Below are 26,648 nucleotides of genomic sequence, written 5' to 3' on the forward strand. Positions count from 1 at the left end.
AGAATCAAAAGGAAAATTTTTTATAAATAAAAATAGTTGGTGGTAGAATAATAATGTGAAAAAAAAAAAGAAAATATAACAAGTTGTGTAATAAAAATTGGTTTAAATGTAAAAGCATAGAGAATAGGGAAAAATATAAGGTGGCCTGTAGAGATTTAAAAGAAAAATTTGTGATGTTAAACATTATGTTTTTATTGGTCTTATGATAAATTAGATACTATAGAGGGTGAAAATATATTTATAAACTAGCAAAATAAAGAGAAAAGAAACGTAAAAATTTAATTCAAGTGAAGTGTATTAAAGATGAAAACCAAAAAGTGATTTTTTTAGATGAAGATATTTAACATAGGTGATGATAATTTTGATAAACTTTTCAATGAAGCTTCTAAAAATATGATCGAACTTAGTTATCTTAATATCATTAATAATAATAATAAATTTTATTTTTACCATCAAATTAGTAAAAAAGTTGACGAAGCTTTAAGGAAAAACAAAGTGGAAAATCAATAGGACCTGATAATATCACAATTCAACTGTGAAAATATTTAGGAGATTTTAGAATTTCTTGGCTTACTAAACTTTTTAATATTATTTTAAAAATGAAAAGGATGCCCGAGAAGTGGAGGAAAAATATTTTGATCTCTATTTTTAAAAATAAATGGGATGCACAAAAGTGTTAAAATTATGGATGATTTAAGTTGACGTGTCATTTTAGATGGTTTAGTCACATTAAACGCCGACCATCTATTTTAGATTTGAACTTATGCTAAGAAAGTTAGTAGTAGTCCTAAAAAGGCTTGGGTATATTGTATAAAAAATGATCTTAATCTATTAGAATTAAATAAAAATATGACACTCAATATAACGCAATGGAGAAAAGCAATGGAGAAAAAGGATGGATTCATGTAGCCAACCCCACTTAATGGGATAAAGAGTAGTAGTTGTTGTTATTGTTGTTTCATCAAACCAAAAGGCACTTTAATCAATTGGTCGATTTCATTTGCTTAAAACCAAGGTTTTTAATTTTTCGGATAAGGATCAGACTTGTAAATGCTAAGACAGAGAAATTTTCATGCAATTTGTATCGTACCAAATCAGTAGATTTTCAAACATCTGAGAGACAACAAGGCTTTTACAGAGTGAATGCTGAGCATTTTGGGTTGCTTCACAGTTACAAAAGATTGTTTCAATTTCCACTGCAACCAATCAATCAATAATCACAAATTTATCATATTACCAAGCAGTTCTACTAGCAACCACTACGGAAAGAAGAAATCCCCGCCCGCCATTGACCACCGTCACCATCCACCAGCAGCAACTGCTTGTTGCAGCCGACCTTTCACAGATTTATTTTACATCAAATTCATATGTTTTCAAACCATTTTTTTTTAATTCTGCATTTAATTTACACTGAACCAAAAATCCCCTTAAAAAGCATCTCAACTTCCTTTACCAAACTCTGACATATAACTCCATTGCTTCCTTCTCAAGCTTTGCTAATGCCGACTGATTCAGCTCTCACATATACACACAGCTTATTCCACACATTTTTGCATGACCCCGACACGTACAGTAACAAGTATTAACCCATTCTCAAAGAAAAAGAAAAAAAAAAGAAAAAGAAAGAAAGAGAAGTAATAACCCAAACACATATCTTATAAGAACCCATTAAATTCCCATACTTAGTTGATACATGAGTACCCTATACACACAGCTAACTAATTGGCTTCCACAGAAACTTAGCACTATACAATAAAATTTACAAGAGCCCAACGCATGCAGATAATAGTTTTTCCCAATGTTTGAAAGCCACAAATCTTTGAGGAGAACTTTGCTTTAAGCTCAATCAGCCAGAGAGTAGTAGCTGCCTCTAGCGGCTAAGTATTGAAGGTAGAGGAGGGAGCTTATATTCGAGGTTAAGTGGGGAACCCAAATGTGCTCATTTGACATGAGAATCATAGGAATCAAAGTCGGTGTCCGGAATGATGAGAGGGAGCTTGTCTATGTACAAGAAGAGGCGTCGTAGATTCTCTCTGGACAGAGTTGAAATGTCAACGATGTCTCTGCTGTCAGTGAAGATCCATAAGTCGTCCGAGTTCACTCTCTTAAGACTATCACGGCAGAAAGGACATGATTGAGATCTCGAATGCCTGTGGAGGTTAATATGTTCTTTATATGGTAATGGAATGCCCATGCTTTCTCATTGAAGGCTATATTGTTTCAGAGTAAAAACTTGATAGTATTTGGCTTCTAATCTTCAGATATATTACAACAACAAAAATTAAAGATGCATTTGCTTTCATGTTAAGTAGTGCATGTAAAATGAAATAATAAATGTTAGGAAAAACATTTGGCCTTTCTTAAAAATGTAGAAGAACTAACTAAGAGCAAATATGATGAACCCATAAAATGATACCAAAAAGATCAAATATCGAAGAAGGCAATAAAATTTACATGATTAGGATAAAACAAAACAACAATCACACAACAACAAGCCTTTGTCCAACACAACAACCATACAACAAGTCTTTGTCCCACTAAGTGGGCTACATGAAACATTTTTCTTTATTGCATCCCATTGAGTGCCATATTTTCATTTAATTCTAATAGATTAAGATCATTTTTTATACAATAATTTTTTAGGTCTCCTTATGCCTTTGTCAATATAAATCGAATATAAAATATCTACACTCCTAACAGGACCATCAGATGGTCGACATTTAAAGTGAACAAGCCATCTAAGACGAGTCTCTCTAATCTTATCTGTCACTGGAGCTACACCAATCCTATCACGGATATAATCATTTCAAATTGCACCAAGTGTCAAGCCACCCATCCACCTAAGCATTCTCATCTCAACAACACTTAACTTTGTTTTATGCTTCTCTTTTACAGACCAACAATATATACCATAGAGTATTGCAAGTCACATCACCACCTCATATAATTTTCCTTTCAGTCTAAGCCATACTTTCCATCACACAATAGGCCTGATGCATTCCTCCATTTCAACCAAACAACTTGAATTCTACTAATAACATCGCCATCTATATCACCAATCACTTTGAACAATATACCATAGATATCTAAAACATTCACACCTTTTAATGATTTGATCACCCATAATTACAACTCTAACACTAGAGCAACTAGTACTAAAATTACATACCACGCATTCAATTTTAGATCTACTCAAACGAAGGCCTTTAAACTTCAATATAAACCTCCATAATTCAAGTTTTTTCCTAACTCATTCTCTAGTCATATCCACAAGAAGAATATCATCAGTGAAAAGGATACACCAAGGTACACCCTCCTGTAAATGTCTCGTAAGAGCATCCATAACTAAAGCAAAAAGATATGAGCTTAAAGCTGATCCCTCATGTAATCCAAAATACTTTGTCAATCCTCCTGTTCAAACACAAGTAGCACCTTTAGTATACATATCTTTAATGACTTGAATATAAATCATATCAACACTTATAACACATTTTTTCTTTAGATCTCTCCAAAGGACTTCTCTTCGAACCTTATCATAAGCTTTTTCTAAATCAATAAAAATCATAAGTATATCCTCCTTATTCTCTTTGTACTTCTCCATCAAATCTCTTAATAAATGTATAACTTTCATAGTATACATGTCCGACATAAATCCAAATTGATTATGTTCAATTACCCTCTCCCATAATTATAAAATATGACATAACTTAATTCCTCTATAATTTGCACACTATTGTGCATCCCCTTTATAAATAAAAATGGGAATAAAAAAAACACTTCATTCTTCAGCAACCTTTTTAGTTTTTTAAATAATATTAAAGAGTTTAGTAAGCCATGAAACTTCTAAACCTCCTAAATATTTTCACACTTCAATTGGAATATCATCAGGTACTATTGATTTTTCTCTATCAGGTACTATTGATTTTTCACTATCTAAAGCATACTCAACTTCCTTTTTACTAATGTGGCCGTAAAAATAAAATATTTTATTATTATTAACGATATTAAGATCAATAAGGTCGATTATATTTTCAGAAAATTCATTGAAAATTTTATCAAAATTACTCACCCACCTATGTTGATATCTTCCTTGAAGAAAATCGCTTTTTAATTTTTCATCTTTAATACACTTTACTTGAGTTAAATATTTACTTTTCTCTTTGTTTGACTAATTTATACATATATTTTTCACCTCCTCAATATCTAATCTATCATTAAAATCACTAAAAACGAAAATTTTAGCCTAACAAATTGTTCTCTTAGAATCGATACAACCATTTTATATTTTTTCTAGTTCTCTAAGCTTTTACGATTAAAATAATTTTTATAATACAACTTATATTTCATCTTTTCTTGCATATTATTATTCCAACACCAACTATTTTTATTTATACAAACTTTTTCTTTTGATTCTCTAAGTACATCTTTTGCCACTTGTTTAACAGTGCTTGTTACTTTATCCCACATAAAATTTGTTTCTTCATGAATATTTCAAATCTTAAAATATGAAGTTTACTCATAAATATTATTTTATTTGCATCTTTTAGATGCCCCCATCTAATTCTAAAAATAAATCTATAACCATAAAAGAAGAAAAAGCCACATTTAAAAGAATTAAGACTTTTCCCAAATACAAATATAAACAATCTCACTGTAAATAAAGGACTCAGATTTCTCGAAATAAAGACACAGAAGTATAAGAGTAAGGAGATCAAAATTAAATCAAAAAGCCTGGACACAACTACTTCTTTAAGATGAGACACCAAGGACCGTTGTCTATAGAAGATTGGATCAATCACATTGCTTCGCAGCCCAAGAAAAATTACTCTGATTTACATGGCTCGGGATTCCACAGACAGCCATTAACTAGGAACTACTTGAAATAAATAGATCTAACTTAAATCCCACAACAGGCAATTTGTTTCTCCACCTACTCCAACTCAATAAAATTGGATCCTATGCAATCCTACAGGTCCAGCGCAATTCCTTGAACAGCCACCACAAATTTGAGACGATTCTCAGCAATAGATTGAAAATTTTAATGCTACGATAGGTTTTTATTTGATTAATAAACTATTTCATAAACCATAAGAGTATTTCTCAAGTCCTTGAGTTGACAATGATAGATTTATCCTTTGTTTTTGCTTTTTCAAATAATACTACTGTTTTTTTCACCCGTCTCATTTCTTCCCTTCTTTTTTCCTCAATCTAGCTTCCTTTTATGCAAAGTTTTGATGAGGTATGCCTGATCAAAATTTCTAATGGGCATCGAAAAGTGAATGTGAAGTAAGTTCATCAGTCAAATAAATTTTAATAATTGGTTTTTAGCCATGTATTCATTGAAATTTTATCCACGTTTTAAATATGGTTCTAAGGTTAAATGTGCAAAAAGATAGTTGATTTTAATGAATATTAAATGCCGTATTCTATATAAAGTGTGTTGTAGAACAATAAGAAGATGATATAGTATTGAATGAATTTGGTATCTCAAACCTAGCTAATGGATCCACTTCTACCTTCAACTTCCTCTCTTTTCGCAAGGGTCCCTCTTTTTAACAACCATTTGCCTTTTCTTTAAGCTTCTTCATGCATCTTATATCAATTAGTATCATAAACCCAATCGATCATGTTTCTTGTTATCCACATCATATACAAGACCACATCTTCCAAAACAGTACAACACATACAAGATTCACATATTGGGTCGATTGCTCGAGCTCACCTGCATCTCCACACTTTCAAATCCTTTTGCCCTAGTAATCCACTCCATCCCCAACTACAAATGTCTCCATGAACACATCTGAACTAACTTGGTCCACAAAAACTCAAGTATTTCTGTTCATACCGCATGAAACCCTCATCCCTTTGATCAGAACACCACCACCTAGTCAGAAAAACTTCAAGAATAAATGTTGATCATTACCATATACATCATTATAAGAGTATAAATTATTATATTTCCATATATGATAATGAACATCTAGAAGCTTCCATAAACAGTTGTTCACAGTATTATCAACAGAGTAAGAAGTCAAGGCTCTCTTACAAAATGCATAAATAATCCACTTTATGATAATGTTAGTGAAGCCATTATTCATTATCTCAATCTAGTCAAACTAAAACCACAAATATAAAATTCCCCAAAGATGCCACCTATACTTAATCTTTTAAATCCTTAAGGAAAAAAGACTGATCATAAAAAAGAGAATAAGCTTATTTTTAATGTAAAATTAGAAGAAGATTTCTCATTACAAGTTAGTATTACAACCAAATCTCCGCTTGAATTTAAAACAATCTAAACCTGAAGCCAAAAAAAAGCTAATGCTAGCAACTGAGCACACTCAAATTCTAGAAAACAAATCCAAACTTGAGATTGAAATCAAATTTGACTTTGATTCCAAGCACCTAATACTTTCCTAGTTTACTTGCTCTATCTCATACTCCAAATCTCGATGAATTATACATTAAGATTCCTAACTTGCATAATAATAAACACAATAAATTTTGTTTTTGGATCTATGTTATCAGCATATCCCATAATAAGAACAATATGGTGTGGATTAAATTTTCATTTTACATGAATAGCTTCTTTCTTTAAATCATAGATTTAATGATGCCAAACTACATAACTAAACGGTTTCAGCTGAATCACCCATTTTGATACCAGTTGTTCAGAAGTTGGGAAACAAATGAGAATCAAATTTAGGCAAACAAAAATGAGACTTATTGCGTGCATGTGAGGAGAAATATAATGGTATATTTGATATCACTCATGGCTACTTCCTGAAAATTAATCAGGCAAAAAGTACTATAAATAATTCAAAATTATAAAAAATAAATGAAGGCAAACTCAAGGACATTAGATGAATTCCTCAAAAAAATAATAATTCTATTAAATTATAATTATATGATGAGACAAATGAAATAAAATAAAATAAAAGAATGAAAAACAAAATAAATTAATTAGAAATCTACTTTATGAAATAAGATTTTTCAACTAAATATTAGCATTCATACATATTAATTTTTTTGGACTTTTTACAAGCACAGCCTTTGAAACATTGTTATTTACAAATCTAGCACCCTCTTTCATCCATTTTTCAAACTCTCACTCAAATATCAAAATTCATGATAAAACCCAAACCCATATTTTTTGTTTTCAACAAATTCTCAATAGTTTGATTGTGGCACACGTAAATATATCAGTTCGGTAGTTCAAAAATGCCACCTGAGTGTTAGATTTTGTGAATAACAATGTTTCGGGTGCTATGCATGTAATTATCCCTAATTTTTTTCCAACCCTTTATCATAATCCTCTTCTATTTCGGTGATTGATGAAGCTAGAAGAAGAGAAACAAAAGTATTATTTGCATTTATATGCTTTATAGCCCACTGTACAAAATAAAAAAAATTTGCTCATCTACTAAAGACAAATTGAGGGTACAATGGGACTAAGACCCATCTCTACTGTAAGCGCATCCAATCGGCCACGTGGATCAGAATAGCTATAAAGTGCTTTTTCTTATTGAAACTTATCCATTCTTAATCATTCCACCTCATTTCAATCCACCACAGAAATAGCCTATCGAAAGCAGCACAATTCTCAAAGTTGAACAACATCTATCCCAAAAACCAATTGAATCAACTGTTACACAATAACTCATAAATGCCAATGGATGTTTTCCTTTATACCAATAATTAGCTTCCATTTGATTTATATCCAAAATTTAGTTTTTATAAGAGCAAAAAAACAAAATCTAGTCCAAGGGACCCTCCAGCATATGAAATTGGAAGTTAAGACTAAAGGATGAAATAGGCTTAGTAGAGCCCTTTCAAGATAATCCCCAATATGCAAGAAAAAAGAGTTTTTTTTTAACCTCATTCAGAGTTTTCAGAGAACATATCATTATTTAGACATTTCGTAATGGTAGCCACTTCTCTAGAAAACTCAAGTGGAGGAGAAAAATAGAAATGGATTGGAGAATTGCGTAACAAGGTATGAAAAGAAAAGAAAAAAATCAATTTAAAAAAAAGAAGTACATAATAGAACTATATGAGCCATGAAGACTGAATATTTGTCTGGAATATGATCAAAGCTACCTAAGAACAAAGCTTTCTCAGCGGGTATAGATGGGATTCCTTATAGGTAAACAAAATTAAAAAATATATACAATGCAGAAATGCCAAGGGTGGTTTATCTGTTAATTGGTCAGGAGGACTTAAATAAACCTAACTATATTAATGAGTTTATCCAAAAAATTGGCTCTTCCAGAACCAGCCACAAACTTAGAAACCGAACATCATATTTTGTTACCACTGAAACTGAGCTACTTGATAGGACTTTATGCTTGGCCCATTAAGTTATACATGTATAGCAACAACACTTTTTACTCATATGAAAACCGTGATCTTATGGAAAAATATAACTACTTGCAATGAAATTTTCAAAGAAACCGTATGTAACACAAAATTTGACAATAAAAAATTGGATGTACCATACCAATCACGGTAGCACTTCATGCACATGCAATGGCAGCAGTTGGGCAACACTATCTTGCTATTCAATTCCATGCAGATCCCACATTCCTCTTCTCTTTCAGCATCAAACTCCGAGAACTGCCTTTTATCATCATCATCTCTTCTCCTAAACCTTTCCAGACACAATGCTTTTTGCTTTTTATCCTCCATATCAGTAATTCCTTTATGTAGTTGCATCAAAGATGGGAAAATCACAGCTGCAATAAAAGCACAAGAAAAATACTAATAAGACTGGACTGGAATGGACAAGGAGTATTGGTCAATGTATGCTAATACAACAAAACCCACGGTACCGTAGAACTCCTTGATGCTTGCTTTCCTTTCATGTGTTGACATTGTTGTTGTTCCATCAATGTAAACCTGCAGAACGGGACTTGTCAATCAGATTAATTTTGCAAATAAGGAGGCAGCCAAATCTCCATGAAAGAAAATAGAAAGATTTACATATATACCACTTATTTCTTATGTATTTACATTTGACACCTGAGCTTCAATTTTTATATGCATGCCACCTTACTTATGCATGAAAGGTGTATTTCACATTTTAAAAACTAAAATGGTGGCATTTTTTATGTAATATCAGAGATTTGAATGGTATAAATGTAAAAAATGAAGTTTAATTGTTAATATGTAAATACATAGGAATTGGGTGGTATGTATGTGAATGGCCCAGGAAAATAACCTTATAAATCAAAATCCGCAGCAGACCAAGAGCCCCAGCAAGGCTACAGTCTGTCCACTGAACTAGAAACAGAAATAAGTGAGCAGCTGAACTGTATGACATACGCATTTGAAGGCAGGCACCATCATAATCTCTTGGAAATTCAGATGCCCTACACATCACGAAAAAATATTAGACTTCTATAAAGCATTTGCAAGATGCAAAAAATAATCTCTTCTTATATTTTACTTTGACTTCAATGAAAGGCGTACAAACTTCAGGCAACAGTAGTACAGTCAACACGCCACGAACAAAATGATAACTTAAAATTTTTTTAAAAATACCAAAAGAGAATCTAGAGATGTAATTTGCAACAAACCTTTGAACTTGCAACAAACCTTTGAACGTGCAAAAACCAAGGACAAGTCATCTTATATGACTGTAGAAATTGATGATTGAATGCCATCAAGAATAGAAATAGGCTTAGAAGAGGCATGTGCATGAATCTCATATACAAGAAGCTCACAAGCAGAACATTTATGTAATCAGGCAATAAAAAAAAAATCAGAAAGAAGAAATCTAAAAAAAATCACAACTGACACACAAACTGCAGAAAATTTGATCTACATTAAACAGATTTCCAGTAAATCAAAAAGTTGAAAAAACTTGGGCTAAATAGCATCATATTTGCTGACGTAGGAAACATATAATAACGAGAGTAAGGTAAAAGAAAAGATTCTCTCATTTTATATCGGCCCAAAGCACACCAAGAATACAGTTTACATGTTTTTTTTATTTTATTTTTCTTTAAAAGAAATAAAAATATTATTAAAAACATTAAAATAAATTTTAGAAGTTTTGAGTATTTTAAAAAGCAATCATATCAAACATGTTTTATCTCAAACAAAACATAAATAAAATAAAGTAAAAAAAAAAAAAATAGAAATAGTCCAAATCGGTCCCCAAGAGTGCCATGCTTTACCAGCACAAAAACATATAAAAATAACAAAAAAAAATTTTGAGAAACATAGGATATTAATATGCTATTCAATTGCTTTTAACACCCATTCAATAAAATATGTTCCCTATGAAAGGAAAGAAAATTCTCGGGTGTCTGGGTGCTTTAGCCACCTACCTAATCAGCATAACAGCAAAGGCAAGCGAAGACACCACCAATCCTAGCTCAACATAGCTAAAATTTCATCATCAAATCAAAATTAAAAATCCATTGTCTAACAAATGTAATCCTCCGCCAGTTAAAAATCATGCGAGCACTTTCACAACGATGGGCAAAACTGCAAACGGATGAAAGAAATGAGGCCACATACAGCTTCTGACACACTGACATTACAACATCTAGTTCAAATAAAAGCTGCAAGCAGTATATGGAGATTTTCTTCTAGAATCAGGTATAAAAGGGGCAAACTGCCAATCCTCCCTCAAAAGATCCTAAGTGGAGACAGAATGGTTCTAAAATAGGAAAAATATAATACCCAAATCTCTCCCTAATAAGCACTTCATGAAAAAAAAAAAGTAATAAATTAGGAAATACAACAAATAGGAAATAATAACAAAAAAATAAATAATTTCTAACACTCCCCTCAAGTTGAAGCATAGATGTCAATTATGTTCAACTTGGATTTAAAATCGCCAAACAACAACCAAGAAAGATTCTTTAGGATAATATCTAAGAGTCAAACTGTGGATGGGACCAAAAGAACACAAATTTTCCCTGAATCAAGCTACCCCTTGATAAAATGACGGTTAATCTCCACATGCTTGGTACGATCATGTTGGACAGGATTATGGGCAATGTTAATGGCAACTTTATTGTCACAAAATAATTACATAGGAACGAAAACCGGCATACATAACTTGTGGAGCATGATACACAACCAAAGGGCTTCACATACCCTTAGGAACATAGAACGAAATTCAGCTCCAACACTGCTACGGGTGTTGACCTCATTTTTGAGGTCATTTCTTTTTTCTTAAGGTCTTAGGATCTAGCTCTAGGAGTTCCTATTGACCATCTCAGAAAACTAGAATTGAGACCCATCCTTTTAGAAATTATAACCAATTCTTTTTTTTTTCTTTGATGTCTAACATTTATGGCAGAAGACCATCGTCTTATAAACGCTTATAAACGAGCGGTTATGGGCTGTTATGGGCTATTTTGTGAAGACTCAAGGGAAAAGTTCCCAATAGGACTCCGAGCTTTAGGAAAACCTTCTCACGACCTTTTTAGTCACATACACACACCAAATACACAAAATTCACAAAATTACACGAGGTCGGACTTCAATTGAGCCTGAAGGACAGGTGAAAATGCGAACTTCTCCGGATGACCGCCGACGACAAATTGGACTGCGCTAACACGTCTTGGACATCAATTTTAGTAAGAAAAGACACCCATATTGTCATATTTTTTACACGAGAAAATTGACACGCAAATCGATGAATTCATCAGCAAATCCGATGAATTCGTCAAAATGACCTCCTATGATAAAACAGACCGTGTCAGCACGTCCAGAACACCAGAATTACCTAAAATAGACATCCATTTTCGTTATGTTTTGATGCACGGTTGAAAAGTACGAATTGAATTTTATTTTTAAGAAATATTAAACTATTTTATATCTTTATCACCTATAGTATTATTAAAACCCTAAACCCTATTTCACCGCACGAGTCTCCCGTCGCAGCACTCAAACGCGTATACTGGTTCGATCGCAAGCCCTAACAGGCGCAACCCGTGGCTCACCCCTCTCTTTCCCGAAGCCTGATTCATCGTCTCCTCTGTCATTCGCGCATGAGGTGGCTCACCTTCCTCTTCCCTCACACGCGGTCCATTCGCGCACGTGGCCTCCTCGATCTCTACTCGACCGAGCAGCTTCCCAACGGTGAAACTCCACCTAGCCGACCCTTCCTCTACCCTAGGCTGCATTTCTTCTTGCCTTAAATCCTTCTCATCCTCCCCTTTTACTGATTTGCTTACCAAGGAGGCTGGTAGGTGGCTTCTCCTCTCTCCTTTCTTTGCTATAAAAATCCCACTGGGAAGGTCTAGGGCTGGCCGAAATTTTTGAGAGTGGGGAGGTGCTGCCAAAATCTACTCTAATTCCATTCTTACTTGTTCTTTTCACTTGTTCTTTTCATCCTATGCGTGTTCTTTTCATCCTATGCGACCTGAAGGTTGTTGAAAATTTCTGAAAAAAAAAAGGAGAGTAGCTTTGGGGTGTTGTTGAAGAGATTGCATTTTTTTTCTTTGCTCTTCGAAAGGCTGTTTTACTTCTTCTTTACTGTGGAAAGTCTAGGGGGCCGAAATTCTGAGAAAGTGGAGGTGTTGCCTGATTTTCTCTGATCTTTGTCTTGAAGTTACTCTAGGTTTTCATAAAAAGACCTTGGTCCAGTGAGCATTTTGAGGGGATAAACTGAGGTATGATCATTACATTTAATGTTTAAATATGCTATTTGGGACTATGTAAGGCAAATCATCTATCAGATAGGTGTCGGAGCTATGAGTTTAACAGATGTGGTCTTCTAACTTCTGCTCGTACCAATCATGTTTGAGCATTTCAGGTTTAATTTTGTAACAATCTGCATGCATTCTACGACTGTTGTGTTTGTTCTTACTGACACTGCTGTGAATCACCTGCCTTTTCCTTGGTTTGGAACGACACATTTTATTTTTTGGAGCTGCTCATATCTGATTTTTCAGAGAATCCTGCATGCCTATGGTGTTAACTGGTAGCCTTATCCTTTCGTGGAACTTTCAACTCCCTGAATTCCATTACACTATTTAGCCATAGCTTTGGTGCACATCTCTTGCTATGGCATATATTACTTGACTGCTAAGGCAAAAAAAAAAATATTTTCTCAAAACTTTTCCTAATTTATTCATCCAAGCTTATTAGAATTGCCTCTTTCCCATTATCATATAAGTTGAATAATGTTCCCTTTGCTGCAGTTCAAACCAATGCATAATCTCTAAAATTTCTCGATTCTATCTATTGATAGCCGGTTAAGTTTATTTTTTTTACACTTGTTTTATTTATTTCCAAAAGGAGTATGGAAGGTTGCTACTGTGGAACCATTAATCTGAGAACATTGGGTGGTCTATTCGCAAAATCTGAAATATTTGCGGGGCTTATTTACAAAACCTGAAACATTTGAGTGTTATATTTGCAAAAATCTGAAATATTTGCGGGCTTATTTGCAAAACCTGAAACATTTGGTTGTTATATTTGCAAAAATCTGAAATATTTGACGGGCTTATTTGCAAAACCTGAAACATTTGGGTGTTATATTTGCAAAAATCTGAAATATTTGTGGGCTTATTTGCAAAATCTGAAACATTTACGTGTTATATTTGCAAAAATCTAAAATATTTGCGAGGCTTATTTGCAAAACATGAAACATATGTGTGTTATCTTTGCAAAAATCTGAGAACATTAGTTGGCCTATTTGCAAAAATCTGAAATATTTGTGGGCTTATTTGCAAAATCTGAAACATTTACGTGTTATATTTGCAAAAATCTAAAATATTTGCGAGGCTTATTTGCAAAACATGAAACATATGTGTGTTATCTTTGCAAAAATCTGAGAACATTAGTTGGCCTATTTGCAAAAATCTGAAATATTTGTGGGGCTTATTTGCAAAACCTGAAAAATATGGGTGTTATTCTTGCAAAAATCTGAGAACATTGGTGGGCCTATTTGCAAAAATCTGAAATATTTGTGGGACTTATTTACAAAACCTGAAACATATGGGTGTTATTCTTGCAAAAGTCTGAGAAAATTAGTTGGCCTATTTGCGAAAATTTGAAATGCATGATAGGTGGGATATTGATTTGAGGCTCTATGTTCATTCCCTATTGTTGCTACGTGTTTTCTCACTTGTTGAGGCTCGATTTTGGCTTTTTGGAGCTGGATAAAGGCTAAAACTATTTCTCTATTTTCACCATGTTGGATTTATATCTCATTATAAATTTTTTATGAAGGATGGGATTAAATTATTTTTGACATTGGTATGTTTTTCTAGAAGGCTAGAGAATTACTTCTCTCATTAATTAGTCTCTTCTTTTATGAAATGTAAAAGGGCTTGTACAATTTTATTTGGAGAGAATATTGGGTTGATGTAAATTAAATTTATAAAAAGGTTTGAAAATTCATAAAATTGTCATGCGTTGATCAAAAGTGAGAAAATGATATCTTTCTAAGATTGATTCAAGGACCTTGAGGCTTGATTTAATGAAATTCAAATTGCATTTTTTAAGTTTTATTCATTAAAGTTTGATTTACATGTTGAGGCTTTCATATATCAATTTGAATATTATAAGTGTTGATTTTTGGAGATCATCTTTTTACCTTTTACGAATTTAAACGTTTTTTTTTAGACCGATACATTCATGATTTCTTTTTAAGCTTTATTGATTCAACTTTGTTTTAAAAATGGATTGGTCTCCTTTGCGTTTATTTTATTTTATTTTTAACGGTCAAGTTAAAAATGAGAATTTTCGATTTAATTATATTCAGAAATGATTAATAATCTTAAGGGAAATATGAGGGGGCAAAGGTAAAAAAAAAATAAAGATAAGATTTGTATCTTCGAGGCGATAAAACTTAAAGGAGCAATGTACCTCTCAGGTTTACAGGTTTAATTTATATTACAGCATTTTATTTTTCCAACATGTTATATTGTTCTCAAAGTCTGTTATACTATTTTATCAGCATGCTATACTGTCTTTTCTTTCTACTGTACACTATACTATTCTTTTCTTTTATACTGCATGTTTAGTTATATTCTTTTCTTTTATACTGCATGTTTAGTTATTTTGATACACACTATGCTTTAGTTTAGGATAACCTAGTGGTTAGGTGTATTTTCAAAACTAAAATTGAACTAGGAGGTGCTACTACGAGGAGCTTGGAGCGAATATCGTGGGCAACACGGCGAGAAACCACTTCAAGATGAATTTGCAATAGCAAAACAATTTCATAACACTATACACTTTCCTTAGTTTAAATAACAACTCATAAGATCACCCTTTAGGCTTTTTGCACAACTCTATTGAACAATTATAAGTTCTAACACTTTAGGATTCCGAGTTTACCGTGCTGTACGGTGTAAATTCTCCTATCTTTTTAGGCTATTTGCACAATCCGATATTGTGTAAACATAAGTCCTAAATCATAAATAATTTGCAGGATTAAAATATCAAATTACATCATTTCAAAGACAAAAAGCCAAACAATAGGATAGTTAGGAGTTCACCGGGGTTTTTCCCAAATTTGTGATATCACCTACTTTTCTTCCCTTTGGATTCATTAAATAATTGTTCCTATTTGAGCCCCTCCCATTTGATTTTCCCATGTCCAATCTTGAAACCTAAATTTTGAAATCTTGAAGGCAAAATCACATGATCTTAATTGAGAGTTTTTTTAAGTGATTTCGGTCATTTAAGATGTAATTAACTATAGGGGTTTGCCTCTATAGGGAACCTGGAACCCAGATAAAATAAACTCTATCTAATTTTTTATGTTAGGTAAGGGAACTTGTTGGCCTTTTTATAAAATATTTCGCAGACCAATATGGATGAATTTTTTAGTCTAGGTAATTGAATCTCTATTACAAGTGACATATTTATTCTTCGGGATAAGTGTATTATTTATAATATTGTATTCAATCATCTAAACTATTTAAAATGTGAGACCCGTTTGGTCTCACGTCATCTACTTTAAAATTAAAATGTTACTTTTAAAAATCAAAAGGGTTATATTCAAATTTAAATTATTTTTAAAATCATAAAATCATCACTTTTTCAAATCATAAAATTAAAAAAAAAAGTTAAAAAAAAACGGCCGACAACGGGCAACCATGGATATTTTTTTTTTTTACTTTTACTTTTCCATGTGCTAAAGTTTTCCCATACAAAGGAGTAATAACCCAAGGTAAATCGTCGATCATGGATGGACCCGGCCTAATCAACATCCGTCTAAACTACAATAGAGCAAGAGGCGTAACGAGAGAACAACAAACATGAGCCTAGTGTGTCTTTTAATTAATGGATGATCTGAAGAACAACAGTGAGATGGTGCTTATAGGGATCATGCATGAATTGATTGATAATACCAATGATGTGACAACTGTTTGAGCACGTATGGGCTAGGTAAATAAGTTTCCCCACTAGGCGTTGGTAATGTATCTTTTTCACCAGAACGATATTAGGATCCATTAAAACAGCTATTGATTTGCGAAGAAGTAGCTTTCTCTCAATCAATAAATTTGTCATATATTTGCACTGGGAAAGGCTAATGCACCGATCGGACCGTGCTACTTCCATAACTAGAAAATACAGGAGAAACCCTAAGTCCATCTCAAAACAAGTGGTCAGGATGCTTTTGAGAGATTCCAAGGTTTGCAGATCATTACATGTGAGTACGATGTCATTGACATGGATGACAAGAAAAGCAACATAATCATCGGATGAGTGACGGAAGAACATCGTGTGATCAAATTGGACCTGAGAGAAACCATGACCTACAACAACTTGTATAAACTTGTCGAACCAGGCTCGAGGAGATTGTTTCAATCTATAATAGACTTCCTCAATCGACACACTTGTCCACGGAAAGAGGTTGTTAAAGCCCAGTGGGAGAGATATATACCCCTCTTCTGCGAGATCGCGGTTAAGGAAAACATTCTTGACATGCAGTTGAAGGATCAATCCAGATTTACAGCTAGGGATAACAAAGTCCAAATGATACTTAGTTTTAGCTACTACAACAAGCATCTCTTCATAATCAACTCCATATGTTTGTGAATAGTTTTTGGCAACCAACCGTGCCTTGTTGCATTTAAAGAATCCATCAGAGTTAAATTTGGTGCTTAAAATCCACCTGCGACCCACTACTTTCTTTCCTCAAGGAACATCAACAACAAACCAAATATGGTTACGCTGAAGGACATTCATCTCATCCATGGATGCAGTCTTCCAAGACGAGTCAATCAATGCTGCCTCAATAGAGAATGAGACACAACGATCCGTCGAGGAAGTAGCAAATGCTTGAAGGTTCGAGATAAGCAGTGGAATGTGATGTATTTGGTCATATGATAAAGAGTGCATGCCTATTTGCGTACCATAATGGGGGAATTCAACTCCTCATTCAGAGCACAAGTGATCCCCATAGGTTGAGAACGCATTGTTTCGGGGACGTCGGCTGGAGCAGATTACACGATCTGCAGCGGGGCAGTGGGTTGAAGTGTATGGGCATTGAGACGAGTCTCAACTGAGGATTTGGTATGTCGAGTATAAACACTAAGAGTGGATGGAGGTGATGTTGGTCTGGTTGATGGCAAAACCAGTTGGATACAATTGTTGTAGGAGAGGTACAATATTCAATAGAATTAGAAAATAAACAATGTCCAAAAAATCTAGCTCCCCCTCACTAGAGGTAATGTTAGGGAAGTAGAGAATATTTAAAAAAAAAAGAGATTGACACTCACATAGATTTTATTGGTGGTAGAATCAAAACACTAATAGCCTTTTTGAGTGGTTAAATAGCTGAGGAAAACACCTTTAATTGAGCGGGGATCAAGTTTGTTCTGAGTCTGGGTTGTATTCCGAACAAGGTCGTGTACTCAAATATTTTGGGATCTAATATGGAAAAGAACGGATTGGTAGAAACACACGACATCAAGACAGATAACGAGGTCCGAAAGTTGTGGATTTCTGTGAAAAATCTGTTAATGAGATAAGCGACGATGAGGACGGTGTCATTCCAAAAATATTTAGAGACATTAGTTTGAAATATAATGGAAGTAGTAACTTCGAGAAGGTGTCAGTTTTTTAACTCGGCTACCTCATTTTGTTGAGGTATCGGAGCTATGATTGACGATGCCCTTGCTCACCAAGAATTCTCCAAAAATAGAATTAAAGTATTCACGACCGTTGTCGATCCAATGGACATGAATGGAGGTTTCGAGTTGGGTAAAAATGAAAGATTGAAAATTATTTTAAGGTGACTGCAGCTTCAATTTTGTCCTTTAATATATAAATCCAAGTCATCCAAGTTAGCTCAATAATTAAAGAACCATTATTAGTGAAGCTTGTAGTTTAAGAGGCTCTCCACAAATCACTATTAATCAGCGAAAAGGAGAGAAATGGGTAATGGCAGGTTGGATATGGTACATGATTATTTTAGCTAAATGACAAATTTCACATTTAAAATAGATGATTTTTTATCAATAAACCTCAAAGGGTACAATAGTTTTAAATAGTGAAAAGTAGGATGACCCAAGTGAGAATGTAAAAGCATAGTTGAACAAGTAGTAGAAGGAGAAAAACTAAAAGTATGAGATCATCAATGCTATTTTCTTGGAAGAAGTTGAGCCCGACTACACGCAATAGAATTACAAAAACTATCAACAATTTTAACAGTGTCTAGCTCAGAGCACAAAGAATATTTTAAGAAGAATTGAGAGCACCCGACCATGTAGCTCAGAGCACAAAGAATATTTTAAGAAGAATTGAGAGCACCCGACCATGTGGTCCATGACACATGAATCAATAATCCACATAACAGAAGAAGCAAAAAGAGTGAGTGTCATAGGGATGTTATCTTGATGAACATAAGAGGTCGACGATCTGGAGGAGAGTTGACTAGATCCAAATAGTTTAATTAAGTGTTTTATCTGACTCTTGATGGAGAACGATGATTCGAGAATGGTCCAAGTGGGGGCCAACTAAACTGGTATCTATTCTGAGGTCGTAGCGGGACCTTTAGCAGTTGTAGATTTGGTTAAATATTTATTTATCGGCTTTCAGTGGAGCTTCCAACACTTGTCATGAGTATAGTAGGGTTTAAGACAAAAATCACATGCAAAGTGTGGAGCACCACGATTGGTGTGCGACAGCGTGACAGATTGTGCACTATTTGAGACTAAGGCTAACGCCTCGGCTAAATTAGTGGAGTTGTCGAGCATGACAAGTCTCCAGCTTTCTTTGCGACGGACCTCAATGAATGCTACCTGGGTCAAGTATATGACTGCGGACTTCATTGAAATCGTTGTTCAGGCCCTCCAAAAATTGGAGCACATGATCCTTTTCTAGAATTTTTTTGGAAAAGGGAAAGATTTGCGATAGATCCTACGTGTAATCATAGTAGATGTCACATTCTATCTACAAGACAATCAAGTCGTTGTAGTACAGCGTCACTATCTTCGATCCTTATTATGACTCGCAGATCTTATTAGAAGCTTGATAGAGTTGTCCATAATTTCTACGTCCGATTAGGAATCTCAAACAATAGTTTAGAGGGCATTGGCAAACGAAACAATGACCAATCAAGATCTCCATGGAATTAATCAGTAATGACATAATCATGAAGTTCTCCACTTCCTATGTTGTATATGCTTGGTCAGTCTTTGAAGGTTCACGAAACGTATCTGTGAGGTCATCAAATTTACCCTGACCTTTGACAAACAACAAAACAGCTTGAAACCATTAGAGGAAATTCCAATCGTTGAATTTGTGAGTGGTAATCAAAAAATTCATGGGATTGTCATGTCCTCCAGTCTGCGGAGGGATTGAGGTGGGTGTTGATCCTCTGGTGAACTCAAGGACAACGTCAAATGAAAGCTTGGTGGTGGAAGAATCCGCCATTACTTCGACGAAGCCAAAGGTGAGGTTTGGGTGCTGAGACGTAGACTTAGGTGGTCCTTATGCAATTTACAACAAACCAGGGTCTGCAGGAAAAGATTCTAGCCGGCACGAGAGAGGTATAGTGGTGGGAGGGCCTGCAATGGAGAGATCTGGCTGCAGGACGAAGTTCTTGTGATCCTGGAAGGTGATCTGGCCGAAAGGAGGGAGGCACAGTGGCAGGACAGCTAGCAGGGGAGCAACCAGTGGCAAAAGAGCCTGCAAAAAAGGGTACCAGTAGCGGAAACTTGTAGGGGAGAGACTGCAGAGACGGAATCCAACGGCTAAAAAACTACAGGGGAAGGTTTGTAGGGAGGTTCTGGCAGCTAGGGTAGTGTTTCAGCATCTTAGGTAAGATTTGTGGCTCTCATACCATGTAGGTTTTGGGAATTGAGCTGGATAATATTATTGCTATTGAAAGGAGTATAAATCTATGACACAATGGTTCTAAAATAGAAAAAATATAATAGTCAAATCTCTCCCTAAAAACTACTCCATGATAAAAGAAAAGTCATAAGCTAGTAAATACAACAAATAAAAAATTAAAGAAACGAAAACTAAATAATTTCTAAAAATTTCCTTTCATGTCTCATTCCTGATTTCCTATTTTCTAATTAAGTATTTACCATTATGAGACTCATATTTATCGTATTGGATATGTATTTTGGATAAGACTAGAGAAGGAGCTCGAGAAAAACTTAAACTATGGATGTCTGCATTGGAGTCTAAAGGCCAACGTTTGAGTAGAATTAAAACTGAATACATAGAGTATAATTTTAATAGTAGTAGCCCTAGTGGCAGATTTGTAATTATGGGGATCAAATTATTAAAAAGTGTGAACACTTTAGATATCCTGGATCTATCCTTCAAAGTAATGGTGATATAGATGGGGATGTTATTAGAAGAATTAAAGTTGGTTGGTTGAAGTGGAGGAATGCTTCGAGCCTATTGTGTGATAGAAAAGTACCGCATAGACTGAAAGGAAAATTTTATAAGATGGTGATGAGACTTACAATGCTCTATGGCATAGAATGTTGGCTTTTAAAAGAGAAGCACAAAATTAAGTGTTGTTGAGATGAGAATGCTTAGGTGGATAAGTGGCTTTACACTTAGAGACAAAATGTGAAATGAATATATTCGTGATAGGGTTGGTGTAGCTCTTGTGATGAACAAAATTAAAGAGAGGAGTCTTAGATGATTTGGTCACATTGAACGTCGACCATCTGATGATCCGGTTAGGAGGATAGATGTTTTGTATTCGACTTATGTTAAGAAATGTAGAGGTAGACCTAGAAAAATTTTGGCATATTGTATAAAAAATAATCTTAATTTATTAGAATTAAATGAAAATATGACATTCAATAGGACGCAATGAAGAAAAAAGAACCCACTTAGTAGGATAAAGGCTTGTTGTTATTGTTGTTGTTGTTGAGTTTATCTATTTTGGAGAAGTTTTCTTTGATTCTGCTCTCTAGAGTGTTGTGGCATTCCTTTAGCAAATGGCATGCTTGTAACTTGCTCACGAACAAGTAGCAGAACCTCCTCGCCACCTGTCTCTCAATGTTCACCATCCAACCCGCAGTTTTTCAACCAAACGACCGCCAAAATCTTCCGTTCTGCTATCCAACAGCAGACCTCACCAACCATACCTTCCCAAACACCGTCTATCCACTGTTTCAGCCGAGCACCAATCCTTCGTCGCTGCTACTGCTGTTCAACAGAAGAAAGGGGACGTTCAGCAGCAGGAAACCGCAATTTCCAGTGTTCAAGACTGCTGCCCTGCCGTCAGTCAAGCTGGAATTCAATCGACATCCTTCCTCTGACTCCCGTTACCCATCTTACAACACCCCTAACCCTCCTAAGCTTTCTAAACACCTACTAGGAGTCCAAGAATGGTATCAATCAGTTAAATTAGAAAGCCAAATCTTGAATTGTTCAACATCAGCATGGTCGTTGAATTTATCCTCCATTCGTGCCTTCATTTTCTTTCGACTTGGTTTCTTCTTTAATGACCAAAATGCCATAATGACAAGCATGCATAATGGAGATCTCACCGATGATGGATGATAATTACCTACTACTATCATTCTTTTCCCCATGAAATTTGGAATGAGTTAATATTTCAACATAAGTTAATTATTGACTTATGGTTACTTGTACTCAAAAAAATACATCAATCGCAAAATAAGATATTTACAACAATTAGCTTAATGGTTGAATAAATAGATGTTTATCAATTAATATAGTTAGAAATGTAAAATATTCCTTCTTTTCATGTGTTCTAATGCGTTGTATCTGTTTTGTAACCACTAGTTAAAAAGATGTGAACATTACTTCTATAAGTGAAGCTCAGTTGTTACAGGGAAACAATTCAAGGGTATCACAACTAAAAAGATAATAATAATATTGAGACAAAAAAAAATTTGATTATGTTATATTATAACTGAAAAAGAAATATTTATTGATATATAAATCCATATGTTAAACTATAAAAGGCAACAAGAACAACATTGAGCATACAAAAACAAGCATTTCAGACTGAACATGTATACAAATAGAAAAATAAAATAAAGGGATAAATAATTATTTTAGCAAGAGAAAGAGCATGGCCCAAATTTGAAAAGGGTAAAATTGGATTTAAGATAAACTAAGTTGGTTTCCGTAGGAAGAACTAGGATTTTAATACTAGAAACTGAAGCTCAATTTAGGGTTGATCGAGGTAGTCGATTCTATAACTTTTTTAGAAGAAATTGGGTAACCATATTTAGCAATCGATGTTTCAATGAAGGATTTGAAGCTCATATAATGACATAAACCATGTTGACTCTAAAAGATGTTAATGGATTTTAAGTGAGTAGAATAGAAGAATCATCAGTCCATGTTAGAATTTTATTTGAAGAAGAAAAGACGAAGTTTGTTAAAGATTCTAAGAATTCAAAAGCAGGCTTCTAGAAGAGGTTAGAATGGAATCATGTAAACTTTGTGCCTACTTGCCTCAATTCCTAATAGGATTATGTCCTACCTCGAAGTATAAAAGAGAGAAGTATCTACTAAGAGAAAATGTCCTGATGTAACTATTAGATTTAAGAGAAATTAGGTTGGTTCTTATAAAAAGAAGAATGGTTTTAATGATAAAAACTGGAGTTTAATTTAGGCCCAATCAAGTTGATTTTTGGGATTTTTTAAGAAATTGGGTAGCCAAAAGACATTTTAATGGAAGAATGGAGAGCGTAGAAAGTATAAACCATGTTGATTCTAGGTTTTATTAGATTTAGAGTAGGATTGAGAAGTCATCAATCCGCTTCATGATTTTATTTGAAAGAGAAGAGACAATTTGTTGAGAATTTTAAGAAATCAAATTATAGCTTTTAGTAGAGGTTACAATGCCGTCATGCCAAGTCTATTTCTCCTTGCTTCAATGCCTAGCAGAACTATGCCATGCCTCAAAGTACAACAGTGGGAAACATCTATAGTAAGAACCCATCTTGATTAGGAGGAAGTCTAGATTTTAGAGAGGAAGTTAGCGTTTTGGGAAGAGAGTGCACAAAAATTAAGTGAGTAAGGGGTTAAAATTAAACTCTTCCATAATCCTCCATATGTAAAGCAATAGAATAGGTTTTATATGTAATTGAAAAACAAGATAAAATTTTATATAATATGAATCAATGTTTAGAAGAAAAGATCCTGCAAGGTAACATAATCTTATTCAAAGATTATCCTAGTAATTTTCTTGCTAAGAAAATAGTATTTCATTAGTCATAAAACAACCAAGAAACTAATATGACCAACCTGCCCCTTTGACAAACCTTTCAATTAAAGAATCCCTCCATTTATTTTATTATGTAGCTTTTTGCACAAATTTACTGCCGAACTACCCTATCTAAATAAATATCTAGCTTCCAATATAGTTAACTCTAAAGGATGGAAGTTTATTATAAAGTAAATGAAAATCCACATTAAGCAAAAGGAGAACTTGATGATTGTGAAAATGTAGCAAACCATAGATGAAAAGGTCTGGACATATACAAATGATAAAAGATACACCAAGTAGGCATGCTGAAAGAATTAATACGAAAGTATAATAGAAGACAAGTATTCTAATAGTAGTTATGATAAATGAATTGAACAAATTACCACCTTCACAGAGCTTGGAAGGAGAGAATTAAAGAAGATGATTCATATAGTCTAGATAGTAATGATAAGACTAAGATGGCCATGATGAATGTTTAGGAATTTGGTCATTAATAATAAACTCCCTAGGATAGTTAACATATTAATTTTTTAATCAAATTGGGTACATATTTTAACTACATACAAAATCCATTAATGCATTTTTCATATTAAAACCTAATTTATGGCAGTCTTTTTAAGTGACTTTATGGTATCATGCTTAATTATGTAACTCCTTAATTTTAGGGTAACTTAGATTGTTAAAGAAGATGTTCATAACAATGAATACAGAATTTTAAGAAATTGATTTGCATAAATAAATAGCACGCTTTGCAGATTCTAAGCTATCCACATTTAAATCTGACAACTTGAGCATTTCTTCAATTGTTTGAGTTAGGTAATCCGGACTTGGTTCACTACTTAGTAGCTTAAATCATGTGTATTAGATGCTATGTATATTTTGCAAACTAATTTCAATGACTACATGGTTGCTATGAAATAATTAGCAAAAAAAAAAAAGCAACCTTTTGGCCATTCATAACTCATGTTATGGGGCAACCTTTTGGCCATTCATAACCATTCATAACTCATGTTATGGGAACCTTTTAAAATTCTTAGCCTTTTTTCATCAATTTTTAAGGGCATAATGTTGAGGATGTTGAACTATGATTACTATTGATAAGTTGCTAGTGAATCTCTACCATAGAATTGATTGAAGGGTTATATGTTCCATAAGATGCCTAAATGAGGTTGAAATAATTAATTAGTGCAGATGGCCTACTTTATGCTGCCTCAAGAGCAAGGATTGCTGTGTTTGGCTCAATACAAGGTGGCATAGCTACAATTAACTCCCTCCCTCCCTTCCTCACTACCACGCTCCCTCCATTGATTGTTTTTTTTTTTAAACAAATTATGTGGGTCTAGTTAGCAAATGTTGTCGATTGAAGCTTTTTGAAACAATTTTGTGTTGATATCACGACCTTGGTTGTGTGACTGTCGAATTTGATAGATACATAATGGTGCTTCTTTCCGTAAATCTTTTTTTATAAATTGCTCTTGTGGGCCTCTATATAGTCTAGTATTAACTTTACCATGTATACTTAAGATTGAGGGTTTAGCTTATATTCAGTTGTGAAATCAATATCTTTGATTATATTATCCGATCTACTTCTCATTTCTATATCGAAAATTTCTGTCATATTATGAAAATGAATAATGCTATGAAATCTTTATGTTCAAAAGTCACATCCTGCCAGAATGTTGCAGTATTTTCTGGACAATTGGTTGGGCTTGACAGCAACCCTAGCTCACTTCGTAAACTAAGAATCATAAACTTTAGACATCAACAGATTAATAAAAAAAAAAGTTGCAACGGGCAACTAAAACAAAGACAAAAAACTGGAGTTTGAGAGGAAATCTCAGACGAATTAATAAAACCTATTCAACCGTAAAAATCACAGGCCAAAAACATAACGTGAATGAGAACAGATACCCCGTCTCCCAAATTTCTTCTAAGAATTCAAGCAACAATAATAAATCCTAAAAGTTTCATGATCATAAACCACCATGAGACTATTAAAAGAAGTAGCATGATAAGATAAAAAAAAAGAAAGAAAGAAAGAAATTTAACTTTCAATCGGTTAATTAGGGACGCGTTCTGCGAAATCTAACCAGAAAACAAAAGGCAGCCATGTCCAAGTAGCAGATGGAGAAGAAAAGAGAAGAATTAGAGAGGAATGTATCAATAGCCTTTAACTTACAGTGTGTTTGCGTGCTGTATATCAGCTTCAAGGACTTTGAGCGAATCCTTGAACGATTTCCTTGTGTAAACCATTAATATCTCCACCAAATATCATCCAGCAAAGCTAGAATAATCTAGCCCTATTCCTCCTTAAAAACCCTAACCCCAAGCTTCCGAGAGCCCTGGCTTTACTCGTTCCCTCCCAAACTCCGCTTTACGATCAACCTCACGATTCTTTCCTTTCAAAGAGCAGGGCGGAAAACCAGACACGGGTGACCGAAATAAGCGGTTATCAGTGACACGTGTCGGTTCATCAAAATTTAACAGATGGATATACAACGACAGATTTACAACATACCGGTCAATTCTTATTTATTTACATCTCCAACATGAAAAGAGGTATAATCTTATTCTTGAAATGACATGAAATATTTAGATGATATAAATATAAATAATAAATTTTAAGTGTTAGATGTATAAATAAATAAAAATTAGGTGGCATGTATGTCATTGTCCCGTTCAATATCGTAAATAATGATAAAAAATTATTGTATCATGAGTCAAATAGAGTCTTGCATCAGAACTCTAATCAGGATCTACAAAGTGTACAAATCATATATTAAATTAATATTTTTTTTACTAAGATATGTCTGCGTGTACACATGACAGACCCAAATTAGAGTCTTGATGCAAAACTATTTCAGGACTCCGGATGCAATAAATTTTTGAATTGCATTAGAAATTATTCCATGAATATCTCCATCGCGTCGTCAAACACATGACATGATGTGATTCACATCGTCGTCCATAAATCCGATTAACCAAATATAATATTTTC

At 33.9% G+C, this 26,648-nt stretch overlaps 1 protein-coding gene across 1 annotated transcript; it reads right to left on the reverse strand.

Annotated features, from left to right (window-relative positions):
• Positions 1–1,638: 1,638 nt before the first annotated feature.
• On the reverse strand, positions 1,639–26,049 carry LOC110018596. The gene is made up of 5 exons (XM_020715952.1): positions 25,830–26,049; positions 9,221–9,371; positions 8,832–8,898; positions 8,501–8,735; positions 1,639–2,150 (listed from the first exon to the last, which is right to left on the reverse strand). Exons 1-5 carry the CDS (start codon positions 25,901–25,903, stop codon positions 1,940–1,942), a joined length of 738 nt encoding a protein of 245 aa, XP_020571611.1. The 5' UTR covers positions 25,904–26,049; the 3' UTR covers positions 1,639–1,939.
• Positions 26,050–26,648: the final 599 nt, after the last annotated feature.

The sequence above is a fragment of the Phalaenopsis equestris genome, unplaced genomic scaffold (genome assembly GCF_001263595.1).
Source record: "Phalaenopsis equestris unplaced genomic scaffold, ASM126359v1 Scaffold000025, whole genome shotgun sequence".
Lineage (NCBI taxonomy): Eukaryota > Viridiplantae > Streptophyta > Magnoliopsida > Asparagales > Orchidaceae > Phalaenopsis > Phalaenopsis equestris.